Raw genomic sequence first — 19,664 nt, forward strand, 5'->3', positions numbered from 1 at the left:
TCCTACCCCCAATGGGCCCCATACATTAGCTTGTTAGCTTGATGATTCCTTTGCTAGTTTCCTATTAGACCCAATCCACCAACAAACAGGGAATTTATGAGAATTAGGCTGGTTAATAATTCCCTGTATAATAAAGCATGTCATAAAGCATTCAGGCCTTTGAGTTTTGATCATGCATAATTATAATGTATCCAACAATATTAATTATATTATAATAAAGTATTTTATATTCTTTTAGCTATAAACAACTACATTTTTTCAGTAATGTCAGATCCTGATAATTTTAGTTCAGAGTCAATAATATATTTTAATAAGACCAAAGACCAGTCAAAACTTTAAACTTTTATTTTTCAGGTCAAAATGACAGAGTACAAAATGTTTTCTATCCAAATATATATAAAAAAAAAAACATTTGATTGTACCAAATGAAGCACTTCCTGCTTGTTTTTACATGTAACCATGTGAATAACCAGGGTGGGCTGGGACAGCTTTGGGTTTGATCAGCCGGATGATCTCGATTCGACGGGGATCCCAGACGCAGTTTTCCTCCAGGCCGCTCTGCACCATCCCACAGTTGGGCGGCACCCAGGCGGTGTCAAATCCGTGATAATGCCAGGTCTTCTGCAGAGGGTGAGTCTGGTAATTGATGGCTTTCACCTTCCCCACGTTCACCTTTACCACGATGACCACCCTGTCCTCTTCAGGATGATCAATAGGATAGTGACTGGCTTTCTGCAGGTCTCTGCTGAGGTAGACCCCAGGACCAAGCATTCCATCTTTAGATTGATGGAAACCTGTCCTAAGGATCTGCTGAGCACGCGCCCGGGTGGTGCCGTGATACATGATGTAGGTCCGGTGGTCATTCGGCTGCAGGGTAAGCAGTCGAATTACTCCAGGAGGAAGGACAAAGTCCTCTTCAGCCCACTCTAACCTGAACCAGCTCATGTTGGTGTCGGAATGCCTAGGAAGGAGAAGGAGGTGAAGCGTTTAAGATTAAATGTAGTCTCGTATGTTTTACTGTTAAGGCAATGCCAAAATACTTTTTATATTCTTTGGGTTTCTCAAACTCAGAGACCGATTTAATTATTGTCCTATTTTACAATAATGTTGCTCCTGAAAAAAAAAACATTAAAGTTACAATTAAATTGGGCTCTTGGTTCATTCTTCTCTGTTTCATTTTCTATGGTCTTTGTTTGATTTCTTTCCAGTGTTTCTGTGTGGTTCCTGTTCATTAGTCTCCCCCCTCAGCCCCATCTTCTCTCATTGGTCTTATTTTCCACCTAATTACTCCCCCCTGTTTTGCTCTTCTCTGCTCTCCCCCTTGTATATAAGCTTGCTGGTCATTGTTATTGCTGGTTTTCTTCCATTAGAAGAAACATGGCCCAATGTTCTTTGCCTCCATTCTCCATGCTCCTCGTGTCTCTGGTTGACTATTTTTCCATGCCTGGTTCCTGAGCTTCCTTACTGATTTCCTTCAGCAAAACTTTTTTATATATTTCCTTTATTATTATTTACCATTTAATCACTGAGCCTGACTTCCGTTCTCCTCTGCATTCGATTCCTTTTCTAAATAAAACACGACACCCCTCCTCTGTTAACAGGCATTAGCAAACTCAAGTGTTGGTCACATCAACAATCAATAATCTTTATTTTAATTTTGCAGCCACAATGAAAGTGTGGTGAAACATTGGCTGTGAATGCTTGCTATAGCTGAACTCCTTCCAGTCCTTAATTACAAAAAAAACAAAAAAAACAACAGAGATCTGTAATTTTATCAAAGTCAGAGTTTGTTGTCCTCTAATGAGAAGGAGAACTGGTGCTTACCTCCTCACTGCAAGTAAAATTTTCTCGAAATTATTGTATTTGTCCTTGATTTTATTACTTGCCAATGACCTAAAATATTTAGATAAACTGCACTTGAAATAAGATGACGATAAGTTGTTTCTATTTTAAGTGCAAAAATCTTATTCCATTGACGGAATATTTTAGTTACCTGCTCAAGGACAAATACACTAATTTCAAGAACTTTTACTTACTTTTAGTTCCCTTAGCAGTTTTCTAACTAGACAAAACTATTCAGTCCCTAATATAACAGTATCTTTAATGCAAGACAACACACCACAGTTTCTCACCCTCAAGTGTCTGCTGGAAATTTCCAAGGTCCCAGGAAGAGATAAACAATAGCAGTGCACAGGACTAACTCTGCAGCTGCACAGGAGTGGGTTTAGGCTTCTTTCAAAGTTTTAATTTAAGATCAATTAAGTTGTTTGTGTTTATTCTATCTATGTGTGCAGGACCTGCTGTTTGAGAACACCACAAATTCTCTCCATCATCTGTTGTATAATACCACACTTCACCAGGCGGGTGTTCATTACACAATAACTGATAACACATAACTTTAGGCTATTATTGCCTGAAAATCAGTTAATTTTGATAAAAATGACAAATTTTGTTAATGATTGCCTTTTGCCACATACTGATTCATAGCCAAACCTAATCTATTATGGAATTACAGCGGGAAGGAGAACATCTGCTCACAAAGGTAAAAGAGAGACATGTGGGTCTTTTGTGTGCCGAGCCAACAAAGTTATAAACCAATAACCTGAATTTCAATTAATATCAGGCTTTGGCAAAAGCTTTAGTTTTCCTCCCATTGTGTATTTGAGTTAGTACCCCTGCTTCAGGCTGTATAACACTATAAAGAAGAGAAAACTGCTAAACACACACTGAAAAAAGTGTTAAAATTCAACTTTTATTTATCTAACTATGGATTTGATGGCAGTAGATATTAAGTACATACATTTAAAGTAATTTTCATGAGTTAAAAAAAAACTTTGAAAATACTACAAAAGTACTCTTAAACGGTTCAGTAACTTTATTACTGGTTTTCAGAATATGAATAAATAAAATAGTTTTATCACACATTAAATTTGTTTACATTTGTGGATTTGATCTTACGAAAGTGAATGATAACATCCCTTCTTTGTTTAAACGAGCCCAGAAAATGTTCCAGGAAACGGCATTGATAACTGCTGACCAAACTCTTTTGCTTTTTAAAGAACATATTGTCTCTAAGTTGAATCAAATTTTGCTTAAATTCTAACAAAATCACAAATTTCTGCAGATTTTAACTTCTTTTTAACTTGTTGGAAAAAGCTCATCATTACAAACTTTATAAACACAAACATCAATCTGTTCTTTGATCTTTCAAGAAATTCACAGTTAATTTTAAAAGTCCCCTGATCATATTTTATGATTAATTTCAGCCTTTTAGAGAAGTTTTAAAGTTTTTGTCCTCCTGACCTACCTCCCTCTGCGTCCGTCTCAGAGTGCAGGCGGGATGTCTTCCCGCTTCTTATAAATACCATCTGGAGGAAACTCTAAATATGGACATTTCTGGTTTCACTTTTGTTTCTCCTTTTGCCCACTTAGATGTGATCGACCCAGCTGTAGATTTCACATCTGCCAGTTGGTAGTTTCACAGATAAGATGGGGACCTTAAGGACTTACCAGATTTTCTTTTACCAGTTGAGTTTGAATGTTTCCGGTGTGCAGCAGCAGAGGATCTACAGAGCCCCTGAAAGACAAGTGAAAGACTTTTAGTTTTGAAAGGCTTATTTTTCTAAGTGTTTGTTCTTGTAATACTTTGTTTTGCAATTAGAGGCCCTGAAGTAAAAACCATATACCTTCACCAACAGTTGTATTCTTTAACTCCATAGTCAGAGGCCTGGGCCTTAAAGGCTGTCTGAATTCGGCACAACAGTCCGAAGTTCCTTTCCGCCCCACGATAGAGTTCTTACTGTTGACCCCATGAAAGGTGAAGGAACAGGAGGTACGAGCTAGGAGCTGTAATGAGATAAAGATAAATTATCTTAAGTTATTCTGAACTTATTCTGAGGCAAGCTGACCTGAGTGCGCATATGCAGCAGAGGTAAACATGACATATTTACACGTTGTTCAGTGTTGGAAATAACGTGGTGAAGAGAAACTGTCCCAATACAACCTTAGTATTGGAAACATTAAAAGATCTTTAAATTATTATTTGTTTGGTAACATTTCAACCATAATTAAAAAAAAGTCCAACCTGGGCGCTTAAAAGACGAGCAAACTCACACACTAAAGCTTCTTTTACTATTTTTTGTTGTTCAGCAAAAACGAAAGTTCTTCTTCTTCTGTGTTTTTTTTGGGAAATTTGATAACTGAGCATGTCTGAGTGGTTTGATTCTGAATAAAGCCGGGTGGATGTAAATGCACATTATGATCGTATTAATTGATTGTGTGCTCATATAAACGGTACAAAGATTTTGTGCATCTCAACATGTCTATTGTCCAATTTTCTAAATTTGTTTTTGCTCAGTAAAATAAGATGTAATGAAGACACAAAAAACTGTGTATTTGTTGGCCATGGTGTGTTGTAATCTTATCAAGCCTGTATATTTATGAACAATATAGAATTAGCTACAGTGGTGATTAAGGATATTTGTAGGACAAATAACATCATGACTGCTCTTTCTTGGGACCGCGACTATTTTTTCCAGATAATAAATGCTCATCTTAAATTGTCACAATAATTTAGACATGGGTATATTAAATAGAAAGATAACAATTTCAATATGAATGTTTTATTCATTGTTATGTATTTCTCATTTTATTTATTTATAATTCAGTTACAACAGCTAAATACAGACTAATTTAACTCTAACTTTTTCTCTCCACCAACATATCGCAAAAAAAGAAAGAAAAGAGAAATCTTGGTCTGTTCTTTCGTAAGTTGTTGGTGGAGAAAAAAATACACTTAGAAATCTAAACCAAGATGTTTTTTCCGCTCTCTTATTTGAGGTTATAAACTGTTTAATTTTCCCTGAGTCTGTGGTTAGACTTTAAGATCGCTGTTTACCAGTGAAAATCCTTCAACATGAAGGAGCTGGAGCAGTTTAGACTGAAGGAATTAGGAGACAAGATGTGGCGAGTGAACGATCCAAAGACACCTGCAGCAGGAAATGCTGCCAAACGCTCTACAAAGGAGTGACTTTAGAGAGCGTGAACAAGTATGTATGCTGACGTTTCATGTTATTGTCCCTTTTGTTCTTTGTTTCTGTTAGAATTGGCCTTTTTTGATTGTGTCTAAAGTTACATTAGTCTTTCACTGGTTATGAACTGTATTTATTTAATATTATATATATACTGGTTAGTCTGTGTGGTAATATTCATTTGTATAATTTAAAGTATTTAATGGAAACTTCCTTTGTATTGAAAACAAAACTCTCAGCACTGACACAATCTTCTGAGAGCTGAGAAACAGCAGGAATGTTCAAGGTCTCCTCTCCTATCTGTAGGTCTGTTGCTACACACACACACACACACACACACACACACACACACACACACACACACACACACACACACACACACACACACACACACACACACACATGCATAGTCCTGTTCAAAATGTTCTCTGTGCAGCAGTGTTGATGTTCCTCAGAGTCAACCTTCATTCCTCAGTTTTTTCTTCAAGCTGTTATTCTTTTATTATCACTTCGTGTCCAGCAGTCGCTCCGCTATCCCAACCAGATCCAAAATGTCCAACGTCATTTAAATGGCCGTATTTCTTTTCGTTAGTGTAGATAAGAGGAAAATCTTTAAATAATCCTTGCTTAATAAGCCCATTAGGCAAACAGCTGGTTAGGCTCCATAATGTGTTTATTTTGTCATAAAGATGTTTTAACAACTGGTAAAAATGGGGAAGTTTTCTTGTTATTTGCCTTTAAGAGGAGGGATATTAAACCTCATGAAGCTCTACCTCCTGTATTTGTATTATAATTGTTCCGTTGTTGTTTTTAACCATCAATTTACCATTGTTAGTTAATATAATGCGTCTATATGCTAACTTGGCAGTTTGTAACCTTTGTGGTGCTTTGTTGATGTCTGCCAGTGTGTCAGATTCCAGCTGCATCCTAATTATTTGATTCTTATTTGTGCCTCTACTTATTTCAATTTAACCTAGTAAATGCAGTTTCTGCGATGTCCTCTGTGCATCAGCAGCTAGTGTAATGTTTTATTGCGCTTATATTACAATATTTACTTTATGTATGAATTAAATAATTAATTAATTAATTCATACATTCATCTTTATTTATCACCTGTTGATGTAACGTCCACTTTAACTTTTTCACACACAAGTTTTTTTTCTTTTCCTTATTTATTGTTTATTCATTTATATTTTCTATTTAAAGGTGCATCTTTCAAATGTTTTACCTTTAAACTTTCATCAAAGTGTTTTGTCAGTTGTGTATTTTGTTTTTAATTGTCTACAAGAAAATCTGAAGTGTATGCTGAAGAACTCATCTTTGTTTGTGTTGCTGACAGGTCAGCGTAACACCTTAGCCTCGGCCATTTGTTGTCCATGCTCAGTGCTCTTTTCATGACCCCATGTGTGCATTCTGGTCAGCTGCACACCATCCTTCCAGGAAGAGCAACCCGAACTTCTTGCTGCATGGCAACAGTGCTACTCGCTGCACTATTGTGCAGCTTATTGGCTTATTAGAGCAATTAAAACCATAGAAATTGACCTCAGTGGCACTTTTTTAACAGCTTAAGACAGTTGACGGACCTTTAAACCATAAACCACTCTAACACGCCTCTGTTTCCATACGGTCGCTTTTATCCTATAATCAAAAGGAAATAGTGCTCCTCTGAATATCCCAACGGAGCTTGAAATCTCACTTCGGTTGGACATAGCCAAGATTTACGGCTGGGTCCTTGATCCCCGAGCTTACCCCGCCATGTTCCGTGTGTTACTCTTCCCAGTTATTAATTATTCAGAAACATTCCTCTGAACTCAACGTCACAAAAATATCATCAGTTTGCAGAGGATGTGACATCACAGCCTCTAGAGATTTAAAAAAGGAAAACTGACCTGCAGCTGTTAGCTCTAATGTCATCTCCTAGTGGCTCTTCACCAAAAATAAATAAATTAATAAATAAAAAAATAATAAAAAACACCCACTCAGCATTTAGTTAAGAATTGACCACATCTCTTTGCGTTTCACCCAGATTCTTTTCCTGTATGATGTAGTGTTACTACCTATGGCTTACACTGCAAAAACGGAACTTAAAATAAGTAAAATGTTCTTAAAATTTGTGTATTTGTCCTTGATTGGAACAGGTAAATAAGATGATTTGCCAATGGAACAAGATTTATGCACTTAAAATAGGAATCTCCATCATCTTATTTCAAGTGCAGGATGTCTAATTATCTTATTTTAGGGGGCAAAATACTCATTCCATTGGCAAATAATCTTATTTACCTGCTCAAATCAAGGACAAATACACTAACTTTAAGAACATTTTACTTATTTTTAGATCTGTTTTTGCAGTGTAGATTCTCGACTCTCATTCAAAAACAATGTGAAATGGGCAGATTTCCGAACGCTCGAGCCACGGCAGCTTATATGGATGAGAAAAGCCTGCTCAGGATTGGTCGATTACCCCATGTTGTCTTCCAGGATCCACGTCACCATTAGACTAAGAGCTTCAGGGAAGATAACTGTCCATTTGTTTATGCGTGCCACATGTCCCTGGGTTCGTTTCCTAGGTAATTGTCTTTCACAGCCACAACCACTGTCACATGTCGTGACAGTATTGTATTCTGATGATGATGCTCTTCCTGTGGATAGAGTCCAATGCTGAACAACTTTATGTGGCCACAATAAATTAAACTTTTATTTTTGAGAATGTAGGAGTCTGACTTCTTTCCTCAAGCTGCCAACAAAAGAATTTGGTCATAGATAAAGCTAAATCTTCTGTCCATGGTGATGCCTGGTTTTTACACCTTATCTTTGAAACACAAATTATTGGCTTAATAAATTCTCATAGGCTCTGCTTCTTAAAAATAGGGACAATAACAATCTTAGAATTTAGGAAATCCTACGATCTTTCCTAAAATTACATCACTAAGAGCTACTTTTAGTCTGGGGATTCTTTGTGAATACGGGCCAAGGCTCCTTCCAAGCAATTGTAAAAGCCATCTCTATCTAAGGCTGCATTTAGCAAAATCCTATTGGAAACAGTTTAACGGGTTTTTCATAATCTTTCCATGTCCCGAGATGGTGTTAAAAGCTTTTCCATTAGTAAATATTTCTACTTTTCAACATTCAGATTAACACCCTTAGCTCTGCAAAAGCTGCTGATGCCAGTTGATGTTACTCAGTTACCAAATCTGTTCCAAAAAGAGTCAAACGTCTTCAGTTTAGACGTCTGCTAAAAAACAGTTTAGATTATCATAATCAGCTATATGCCAAGATATGAGACATGGTTCACTCTCTTAGAGTACACAGACATTGAGTATAGACTTTAGATGGTTTCAGCATATCAGTACATTAACCCCCCCCACCCCCAAGAAACAAAGTGCTTTGGGCTGGGTTTGAAAGCCCAAAATGGGAAATTACAACAGGTGCAGGGATGTCCCATGTCTGTCGTGTTTGACAAAAACAAATTCAGAAGCCTCTAGGCTCTTTGCTTCAAACAATGGAGTACTAGACATGGACTGCCAACAGAGTCCACCAGAGGAAAAAAGAACGTGGATAAAAATGTGGGGAGTGAAGCTTTTGCAAAAACTCAGCTGAGTCTGAAAATCATGCTGTTTAATGTTTAACAAATTTCATTTTATATACTTTTTATGCATTTTATTTGCCTTAATGATTATCGTCTTGTCGCTCTGACCCCCGCCATCATGAAGTGCTTCGAGATGATCCTCCTTAACTACATCAAGGACGCCATCCCTACTGGCCTGGACAGTCTGCAGTTTGCCTACATGGAGAATCGCTCCACAGAGGATGCTTGTCTCGTTAGCAGTACACTCAGCTCAGACTCACCTTCAGCAGCTCAACATCTATGTAATGATGCTCTTCATGAACTTCAGCTCAACATTCAACACCATGCTACCAGACCTGCTGGCCCTGAAGCTCCACAACATGGATTATCCACACCTCTCTGCTCCTGGATCAATGACTTCCTCACCAACAGACCCCAGGTGGTGAGGATAGGGAAACACACATCTGCTCCACTGGTCCTCATTACTGAAACGCTGCAGGGTTGTGTCCTCTGCCCTGCTCTCTTCACCCACGACTGTTCTGCTATCCAACCCACAAACACGATGGTGAAGTTCAGGAATGACACCACTGTAATGGGTCTCACTTCCAACAATGGTGAGAACCACCACACAGAGGAGGTAAGCAATCTCACACAGTGGTGCTCCAGGAACAACCTGATCTTGAACACCAGCAAAACCAAGGAGGTTATAATGGACTACAGGAGGTTCAGGAGGACCAAACACGCTACTATCTGCATACAGGGGGAGGTGGTGCAGTGTGTAAACAGTCTCCTACACTGTAAACACCTTCCATCTGGTGAAGAAGGTGCAGCAACAGCTCTTCTTCCTCAAGAAACTGAAACGGACCGGACTAAACAGCTAAAAACATTTATAGAGCTACAATAGAAAGCATTTTTGGTGTCAGCATAACTGTACGGTATGGGCGCTGCACAGTGCGGGACAGGAAGGATTTAGCACAGGCCCACAGGATTGTGGGATGACATCTGCAGGATTTGGACACAGTTTATGCCCCACGAGTCCAGAGAACAGCTAGACGCATCTCCAACGAACCCACCAATCTGGGCAATGCACTATTTCCCCCTCTCCCATCAGGCAAACTTTTCAGAAACATCATATCCAAGTCATTAGGCAGATGATCGTTCACACTGAGCCTGGTTCTGGTTCTGCTGGAGGTTTTCCTCCCTTTTAAAGGGGAGTTTTCCTCTCCACTGTCGCTTCATGCATGCTCAGTATGAGGGATTGCTGCAAAGCCATCAACAATGCAGACGACTGTCCACTGTGGCTCTACGCTCTTTCAGGAGGAGTGAATGCTGCTTGGAGAGACTTGATGCAACCTGCTGGGTTTCCTTAGAGAGGAAACTTTCTCACCAACCTGGAGGATCTGATGGAGTCTGACTTTGGAAAGAACCTTGAGATGTTGTGATGTGAATTGGCGCTATATGAATAAAATTTAATTTAATTATTTTTAGTAATGCCAAAAACTGATATATTTTAATATGAGATCTTTTATTTTTCAGGTCAAAATGGCAAAGATTACAAAATAGATTTTATCTAAATATATTTGATTGTACAAAATGAAGCACTTATTGCATGTAATCAGGTGAATAACCAGGCCCGACTCGGACTTTTGTGGGTTCGATTAGCCGAATGATCTTGATTCTACTGGGATCCCAGACGCAGTTCTCCTCCAGGCCGCTCTTCACCATCCCACAGTTGGGCGGCACCCAGGCGGTGTCGAATCCATGATCATGCCAGGTCTTCTGCAGAGGGTGATTCTGGCAATTGATGGCTTTCACCTTCCCCACGTTGACCTTTACCTTGATGACCACCTTGTCCTCTTCAGGATGATCAATAGGATAGCGACTGGCTTTCTGCAGGTCTCTGCTGAGATAGACCCCAGGACCAAGCATCCCTTTTTTAGATTGACGGAAACCTGCCTTAAGGATCTTCTGAGCACACGCCCGGGTGGTGCCGTGACACATGATGTAGGTCCGGTCATCAGCTGGTTGCGGGGTATCCAGTCGAAACGCTCCAGGAGGAGGACTGAAGTCCTCTTCAGCCCACTGTAACCTGAATCTGCTCATGTTGGTGTCAGAATGTCTAGAAAGGAGAAGATTTTAATTTAGCCTTATGTATGTTATTGTCAAAGGGGATGCCAAAGTAATTTTCATATATCATTTGTCCTATTTCAATTATTGTCCTATATTATAATAATGTTTATACTGTAAAAAAAACAAGTAAAAGTTACAACTAAATACCACTAAATAGTTCAACCCAGCCCTCTGCAGCCATAACGTATCAGCCTTGTGTTGATTTAGGGCATATGTTTTGAAATTTGACAAAATATTACTAATATCAGAACTCTATGCTGGTGCACTTATGAGTCTGTTAAGATCCACAAGCTCCCCTTGATCAGACACCATGATCTTCAGGTGTCAGAGATTTCGGGTTTCTTTCATCCCTCAGTTATTTCTCTGCTGTTTCTGTTCTCTAGTTTTAACCATTTTTGAGAAAATGTATGTAAATGGGTTCTTAGTTCATTCTTGCTCTTTGCACGTTTTGCATGTTCTCTGTTTTTTTTCTTTTCTGAGTTTCTGTGTCTTTGCTCTGTTTCTGTTCATTACTCTCCCCTCCTCAGCCCCCTCAGCTTTCATTGATCTCAGCTGTTCCTCATTTTCCACATGATTACTCCCCCTGCTTTTCTTTTCTCTGCTCTCCCCCTTTATATAAGCTTGCTGGTCATTGCTCTTTGCTGGTTTTCTTCCTTTAGTTTCCTATGTTCCATGCCTCCATTCTCCATGCTTCTTGTGTCTCATCATGACAATTTTTTCATTCCTAGTCCAGTTCCTGAGCTTTCTGTCTGATCTCCTTCAGCAAAACCTTTTTTATGTTTCCTTTGTTATTTTTTCCCATTCAGTCACTGAGCCTGACTTTCATTCTGCTCTGAATGTATTCCTTTTCTAACCAAAACACCCCTCCTCTGCTACCAATTATTAGCAACCCCATGTGAGTGCTAGTCACATCAAGAATCTTTATTGTCATTTTGCAGCCATAATGAAAGTTTAGTGAGACGTCGGCTCTGGATGCTCACTTAACACAAAGACACATCATCACGCTGTCTGTCTGCCGCTTAACCATCTTCTGAGAGTTTATAAATGTTTCTTGGTTGTGTCACTCCATTAAAAAGTCAGCTAATCAACACAACATTAACGATAAATTGTCCAAAAGGGTGTTGACCTAATTTGACGAATTGTTAATTGCATTGTGAACAGGTTGTTTGAACACAAACAATTGTTCCTAATTAGTTTAGAGCTAATTTAAATTCTTAAAACAAGCTATGGTTCATAATAATTACTCTGAACTGTGACATCACCGCATCGTTTTATTGGTTTCAGCTTTTGTTGTCTGTTCTTTTACTCTGTAGCTTATTAGTCGTTTTTGTTTTTTCATTTTACTTAGTAGTTAAGTTGAAGGTTATTAGCTTGGCTAAACAGTTTTCTGACTGATGTTATATACCTGAAAGTTGGAATATTTTGTTAATAAATTCTTGTAATTTGCAGAGTTTGTGTTTATTCTATCTGTGCATGAATCCCCTCCTTCACCTGTTGTTGAACTTCACCAGGTAGGTGTTCATCATACAATGACTGACAGAGACATATAACCTTAGGATATTATTGCCTGATAATCACATGATGTTGATTAAAATGACTAACTTTGTTAATAATTGCCTTTGTGTATTCGAGCTGACACTGCTAATTCAGGCTGTATAAAATCAGAAGAAACTGCTACAGGCACTGAAAAAAGTGTTAAAATTCACCTTTCAACTATTTATCTAACTACATGTTTGAGGCAGTAGACATTAGGTACAACCTATTTGAAAAGTGTTAACATGTAACGATTCTTCTACTGCTTTGAACACAATTAATGATTAAAGAACAATTTTATTGGAAACAGCCTTCTGTGATAGGAGGCTGCCTGTGTTAAAGTAAAGACAGGATATATGTAATCAGGAACACTTCCAGTTGTTAGGATCCTTACATGTCGTGCTGCGTTTTTATCTTCCTCACCTTCAGTCAACAAAGCCAGGTGGGTGGACAGGTGAGGGGGGGGACATACAGTACCAGCACACCTGATGCCAGTGGAGCTGCCCAACTGTAAGCTCAAGAATATGTATGAATATTTTCAAATTTGTCTCTTATACGGATCAGAAACTTTATCTGGTTTTCAGAATATAATTAAATGAAATACAAGTTTATCGAACTTTTTGTTCTTTTTGAACCATTTGGTCTTGATAAAGTGAATAACTTTTTGTCTTTGTGTCAAAGAGCCCAAAGCCTGCAGAGAATGTTTTGGCAAATATTTTTTCTCTGTTTTTTCTTAAAAGCAGAACAAAGGCTTGTAGTGATTTCACTACATTTCCAAAATGTTCATGAAACGTTTTTTAGCCAGTTAATAACCTCTGACAGCCCCTCACTAATGTTCTGGCCTGACCCATAGTAAACTATTTGAGAAAATACTAAGAGTCAGTTTTATTAGCTCTGGATTCCACTCCATGCTTAAAGGCTCTAATGAAGTTTTTATACCAGAGGGGATCTCCATCGAATACTGGAATGTCACGACTAGAAATGCTTCATCTTTCAGGAAATAGTTTGGTCAACATTCATAATTGCTGAACAAACTGTTTCACTTTTTAAAAGAACATTTTGTCTCTAAGTTGAATCCAATTTTTCTTTAATTCTGACAAAATCAATTGATACACCATGATGTCTTCCAGGATCCATGTCACAATTAGACTGAGAGCTTTGCCCTCAGTCTAATTGAAGCGATTCGCCCTGAGTACCAGGGCCCATCGCTCTGACCACCACCATCATGAAGTGCTTCCAGATGATCCTCCTAAAGTACATCAAGGACTCCATCCCTACTGTGTTAGACAGGCTGCAGTTTGCCTACAGGGAGAATCGCTCCACAGAGGACGCTGTCTCGTTAGCACTTCACTCAGCTCTGATTGACCTGCAGCAGCCCAGCACCTGTTAGGATGCTCTTCATGAACTTCAGCTCAGCATTCAACACCGTGCTCCCAGACATGCTGGCTCTGGCGCTCCACAACATGGATTATCCACACCTCTCTGCTCCTTGATCAGTGACTTCCTCACCCACAGACCCCAGGTGGAGAGGATAGAGAAACACACATCTGCTCCACTGGTCCTCAACACTGGAACACCGCAGAGTTGTGTCCTCAGCCCTGCTATTTGCAATAAACATGCACTCTTATTTTTTGGGGAATATCAAATTACACATTCCTGTAAATGAAGCGTTAAGACCACTGCACAAAAATTGTGCCACAAGGTGGCAGCAGTATATTTCTTTTTTCTCTGGGAGCTTAGGGCAAATGCTCATGTGCAACATTGACAAACTTTTATAATTCACCTGAAGCCTCCCATTGCGGAAACACCAGGACTTCTATAACCCAGATGTTTTTGCCCCCCAAAAGAGTTTTTTTCAGGCTGAATGGGTTCCAACTGGGCCAGGATTCACAAATGTGTAAATGCAGCAAACATTAGAAATATCAGTTGGAGACCCTGTTCAGGTCCTTACTGGGTCCCTGATGAGATTTAAGATAATCTGCTCAAACTGATCTTCATGGGCCCAATAGGGCTGACATTGGGCCCTGTTTGTGAATGTTTGCTGGATGATTCATGTGGTAGTTTTTTTAGGACTCAATCCCACAACAAACTGGGAATTATAAGGAAACATTTGGTAGCGGAGGAGTTGGTAAACATGTTGGAAAAACTCCCTCAACAGTAAAGGATGATGTAAACCTGCTCTGTCTTCTCTAACCCCCAGTGGGTCGAGGGAGATGATCGTTCACATGGGTTCTGGTTCTGCTGCAGGTTTTCCTCCCTGTTAAAGGGGAGTTTTTCTCTCCACTGTCGCTTCATGCATGCTCAGTATGAGGGATTGCTGCAAAGCCATCAACAATGCAGACGACTGTCCACTGTGGCTCTACGCTCTTTCAGGAGGAGTGAATGCTGCTTGGAGAGACTTGATGCAACCTGCTGGGTTTCCTTAGAGAGGAAACTTTCTGACCAACCTGGAGGATCTGATGGAGTCTGACTTTAGAAAAGCCTTGAGATGATGTGTGTTCTGAATTGGCGCTATAAGAATAAAATTGAATTTAATTATTTTTAGTAATGCCAGAAACTGATATATTTTAATATGAGATCTTTTATTTTTCAGGTCAAAATGACAAAGATTACAAAATGGATTTTATCCAAATATATTTGCTTGTACAAAATGAAGCACTTATTGCTTGCTTTTACATGTAATCAGGTGAATAACCAGGCCCGACTCGGACTTTTGTGGGTTCGATTAGCCGAATGATCTTGATTCTACTGGGATCCCAGACGCAGTTCTCCTCCAGGCCGCTCTTCACCATCCCACAGTTGGGCGGCACCCAGGCGGTGTCGAATCCATGATCATGCCAGGTCTTCTGCAGAGGGTGATTCTGGCAATTGATGGCTTTCACCTTCCCCACGTTGACCTTTACCTTGATGACCACCTTGTCCTCTTCAGGATGATCAATAGGATAGCGACTGGCTTTCTGCAGGTCTCTGCTGAGATAGACCCCAGGACCAAGCATCCCTTTTTTAGATTGACGGAAACCTGTCTTAAGGATCTTCTGAGCACACGCCCGGGTGGTGCCGTGATACATGATGTAGGTCCGGTCATCAGCTGGCTGCGGGGTATCCAGTCGAAACGCTCCAGGAGGAGGACTGAAGTCCTCTTCAGCCCACTGTAACCTGAATCTGCTCATGTTGGTGTCAGAATGTCTAGAAAGAAGAAGATTTTAATTTAGCCTTATGTATGTTATTGTCAAAGGGGATGCCAAAGTAATTTTCATATATCATTTGTCCTATTTCAATTATTGTCCTATATTATAATAATGTTTATACTGTAAAAAAACAAGTAAAAGTTAAAACTAAATACCACTAAATAGTTCAACAAAGCCCTCTGCAGCCATAACGTATCAGCATTGTGTTGATTTAGGGCATATGTTTTGAAATTTGACCAAACATTACTAATATTAGTCCTCTATGCTGGTGCATTGATGAGTCTGTTAGGAACCACAAACTCCCCTTGACATGATCTTCAGGTGTCAGAGATTTCAGGTTTCTTTCATCCCTTAGTTTTTTCTCTGCTGTTTCTGTTCTCTAGTTTTAACCATTTTTGAGCAAATGTTTGTAAATGGGTTCTTAGGTCATTCTTGCTCTTTGCACGTTTTGCATGTTCTCAGTTTTTTTTCTTTTCTGAGTTTTTGTCTTTGCTCTGTTTTTGTTCATCACTCTCCCCTCCTCAGCCCCCTCAGCTTTCATTGATCTCAGCTGTTCCTCATTTTGCACATGATTACTCCCCCTGCTTTTCTTTTTTCTGCTCTCCCCCCTTTATATAAGCTTCCTGGTCATTGATCATTGCTGGTTTTCTTCCTTTAGTTTCCTATGTTCCATGCCTCCATTCTCCATGCTTCTTGTGTCTCATCATGACCATTTTTTCATTCCCAGTCCAGTTCCTGAGCTTTCTGTCTGATCTCCTTCAGCAAAACCTTTTTTATGTTTCCTTTGTTATTTTTTCCCATTCATTCACTGAGCCTGACTTTCATTCTGCTCTGAATTTATTCCTTTTCTAACCAAAACACCCCTCCTCTGCTACCAATTATTAGCAACCTCATGTGAGTGCTAGTCACATCAAGAATCTTTATTGTCATTTTGCAGCCATAATGAAAGTTTAGTGAGACGTCGGCTCTGGATGCTCACTTAACACAAAGACACATCATCACGCCGTCTGTCTGCCGCTTAACCATCTTCTGAGAGTTTATAAATGTTTCTTGGTTGTGTCACTCCATTAAAAAGTCAGCTAATCAACACAACAGTAACGATAAATTGTCCAAAAGGGTGTTGATCTAATTTGACAAATTGTTAATTGCATTGTGAACAGGTTGTTTGAACACAAACAATTGTTCCTAATTAGTTTAGAGCTAATTTAAATTCTTAAAACAAGCTATGGTTCATAATAATTACTCTGAACTGTGACATCACTGCATCGTTTTATTGGTTTCAGCTTTTATTGTCTGTTCTTTTTCTCTGTAGCTTATTAGTTGTTTTTGTTTTTTCATTTTACTTAGTAGTTTAGTTGAGGTTATTAGCTTGGCTAAACAGTTTTCTGACTGATGTTATATACCTGAAAGTTGGAATATTTTGTTAATAAATTCTTGTAATTTGCAGAGTTTGTGCTTATTCTATCTGTGCATGAATCCCCTCCTTCATCTGTTGTTGAACTTCACCAGGCAGGTGTTCATTATACAATGACTGACAGAGACATATAACTTTAGCATCACTTTAGGATATTATTGCCGGATAATCACATGATGTTGATTAAAATGACTAACTTTGTTAATAATTGCCTTTGTGTATTCGAGCTGACACTGCTAATTCAGGCTGTATAAAATCAGAAGAAACTGCTACATGCACTGAAAAAAGTGTTAAAATTCACCTTTCAACTATTTATCTAACTACATGTTTGAAGCAGTAGACATTAGGTACAACCTATTTGAAAAGTGTTAACATGTAACGATTCTTCTACTGCTTTGAACACAATTAATGATTAAAGAACAATTTTATTGTAAACAGCCTGCTGTGATAAGCGGCTGCCTGTGTTAAAGTAAAGACAGGATATATGTAATCAGGAACACTTCCAGTTGTTAGGATCCTTATATGACCTGCTGCATTTTTATTTTTCTCACCTTCAGTCAACAAGGCCAGGTAGGTGGACAGGTGAGGGGGGGGGACATACAGTACCAGCACACCTGATGCCAGTGGAGCCTGCCCAACTGTAAGCTCAAGAATATGTAAAAATATTTTCATATTTGTCCCTTATACCGATCAGAAACTTTATTATCTGGTTTTCGAAATGTAATTAAATGAAATACAAGTTTATCAAACATTTAATGTGGTCTAAAGTTTTTTAGAGCTTAATTTGCTGATTTAAAGTGAATAACTTCTTGTCTTTGTGTCAAAGAGCCTGCAGAAAATGTTTCAGCAAATATTTTTTCTCAAAAAAGAGAAAAGGCTTGTAGGGACTTCACATCCTCTGATTCCACTGTAGGCCAATCCAGAGCCGTCTCTAAACAGGCTGCACCAATCCTGAATTAATTTCCAAAATGTTCAGTTGATAACATTTGACAGCCCCACACTAATGTTCTGGGCTGACCTATTGTAAACTGTTCCAGAAAATAAAAAGAGTCAGTTTCATTAGCTTTGGATTCCACTCCATGCTTAAAGGCTCTATTTAAGTTTTTGTACCAGAGGGGATCTCCGCCGAATACAGGAACGTCATGACTAGAAATGTTTCATTATTAAGGAAATAGTTTGGTCAACATAATAATTGTTTCACTTTTTAATGAACATATTGTCTCTAAGTTAAATCCAAATTTTCTTAAATTCTAACAAAATCAAAGATTTAAGCAGATTTCAACTTTTTTGTCTCTGTGGCAAACATTCATTACATCCTTTAAACACCAACATCCTTCTGATTTTTGATCTTTCAGGAAATTCACTGTTAATTTTAAACATCCACTGATTATATTTCCTGATTGAATTCAGCCTTTTAGAGACATTTTAAAGTTTGTGTCCTCCTGACTTACCTCTGCCTGCGTCCGTCTCAGAGTGCAGGCGGGAAGTCGTCCCGCTTCTTATAAATACCTTCAGGAGGAAACTCCAAATATGGAGGCTTATTGTTTCACTTTTGTTTCTCCTCTTACATACGTTGTAGGTGCGGTCCGCCCAGCTGTAACTTTCACTTCTGGCAGTTGATAATTTCACAGGTAACAGGAGGCCCTTATGGACTTTTCAGATTTCTTATTACCAGTTGGATGAGTTTGAATGTTTCTGACGTGCTGCAGCAGAGGAGTCTGCTATAAGTAAATGAATAAAAAACAAAAACAAACCTGAAGCTAATCCCGTCCAACCCGATTTCAGGTGTATTTTAAGTTTCATTTTTTGTAAATTGTGCTAATGCCCTTCTCACAAAAAACAAATCTGCCACGATTACTGAAACTGGGCCTCTGAGATTACAAGTAAACGTTTAAGCCCGTCTGGTTTAGAAAAACTAAAAGTTAATCCTACATTTTTCACCAAATTGTAAAAACTGTTTCGAGTTGAGGTGAAGATGGACGGCTAAATACTAGCCTGGCCAGCCAGAATGACTTACACCATGTGTATTCAACTCCCAGCCTGTCAGTCTGGACAGACTAAAGCACACGTGTCCAACTCAAGGTCCACGGGCCGATTCTGGCCTATCCAGGCAATTTATCTTGTCCTCAAGAGCGAAAAATGGCCTATCATTTCATAAAGTAGAGGCATATATACAGTTACAGCGTATAAAGTGGCTAAAACTTTGCCTCCTGTAGAGAATGTTGAGTTTTTTTTAACTGTGCAGTAGAAGTTTCCCACAACACATCAAAACAACCCAGAAACGTCCAAAAAGAGAAAAAGTGATGCAGAACGATATTGACAGAGTTGGCCGAGTTGGCCTTAAACGTTTAAAAAGGGTGCATGGCAAACCAGGACTGGGATGGATAAAAATGTTCAAAATTGAGTTGGCCTTATACCTTTAAAAAGGTGCATGGCATACCAGGACTGGGTTGGAAGACTGTTTGGTCTTGACTTGTAACCAGAGGTATCCCGGACTGGGATCCTCTTCATACCTGGTTAACAATTCTTCAAGCACGCCGCCATTTTGAATTACCCATGATGCAATGGGACTGTATTTCGGTCTTATAAGGTCATTTTACTGTCTATTTCTTAAATTAGACCCCTAAAACCACATATTGTGGCAAACATTTAAGTAAGACCTTTCCATTGAGATACAATTCACACAATTGTGTTTAATTTGTGTCCAGTTAGATAAAACCAGTACTTAAATGGATGATCCCATTAGACTACACGCCGGCCTTGTCCAAGGAAAACTATGGTTGACCCAGCTTTCCAGGAGTCGT

At 38.9% G+C, this 19,664-nt stretch overlaps 1 protein-coding gene across 1 annotated transcript; it reads right to left on the reverse strand.

Moving 5' to 3' along the window:
* Positions 1-360: 360 nt before the first annotated feature.
* gig2e (grass carp reovirus (GCRV)-induced gene 2e) lies at positions 361-15,440 on the reverse strand. The gene is made up of 3 exons (XM_036129889.1): positions 14,970-15,440; positions 10,205-10,665; positions 361-961 (listed from the first exon to the last, which is right to left on the reverse strand). The coding sequence occupies exons 1-3, from the start codon at positions 15,426-15,428 to the stop codon at positions 448-450; spliced, it is 1,434 nt and encodes a 477-aa protein (XP_035985782.1). The 5' UTR covers positions 15,429-15,440; the 3' UTR covers positions 361-447.
* Positions 15,441-19,664: the final 4,224 nt, after the last annotated feature.

The sequence above is a fragment of the Fundulus heteroclitus genome, unplaced genomic scaffold, assembly GCF_011125445.2.
Source record: "Fundulus heteroclitus isolate FHET01 unplaced genomic scaffold, MU-UCD_Fhet_4.1 scaffold_245, whole genome shotgun sequence".
Taxonomy (NCBI): Eukaryota; Metazoa; Chordata; class Actinopteri; order Cyprinodontiformes; family Fundulidae; genus Fundulus; species Fundulus heteroclitus.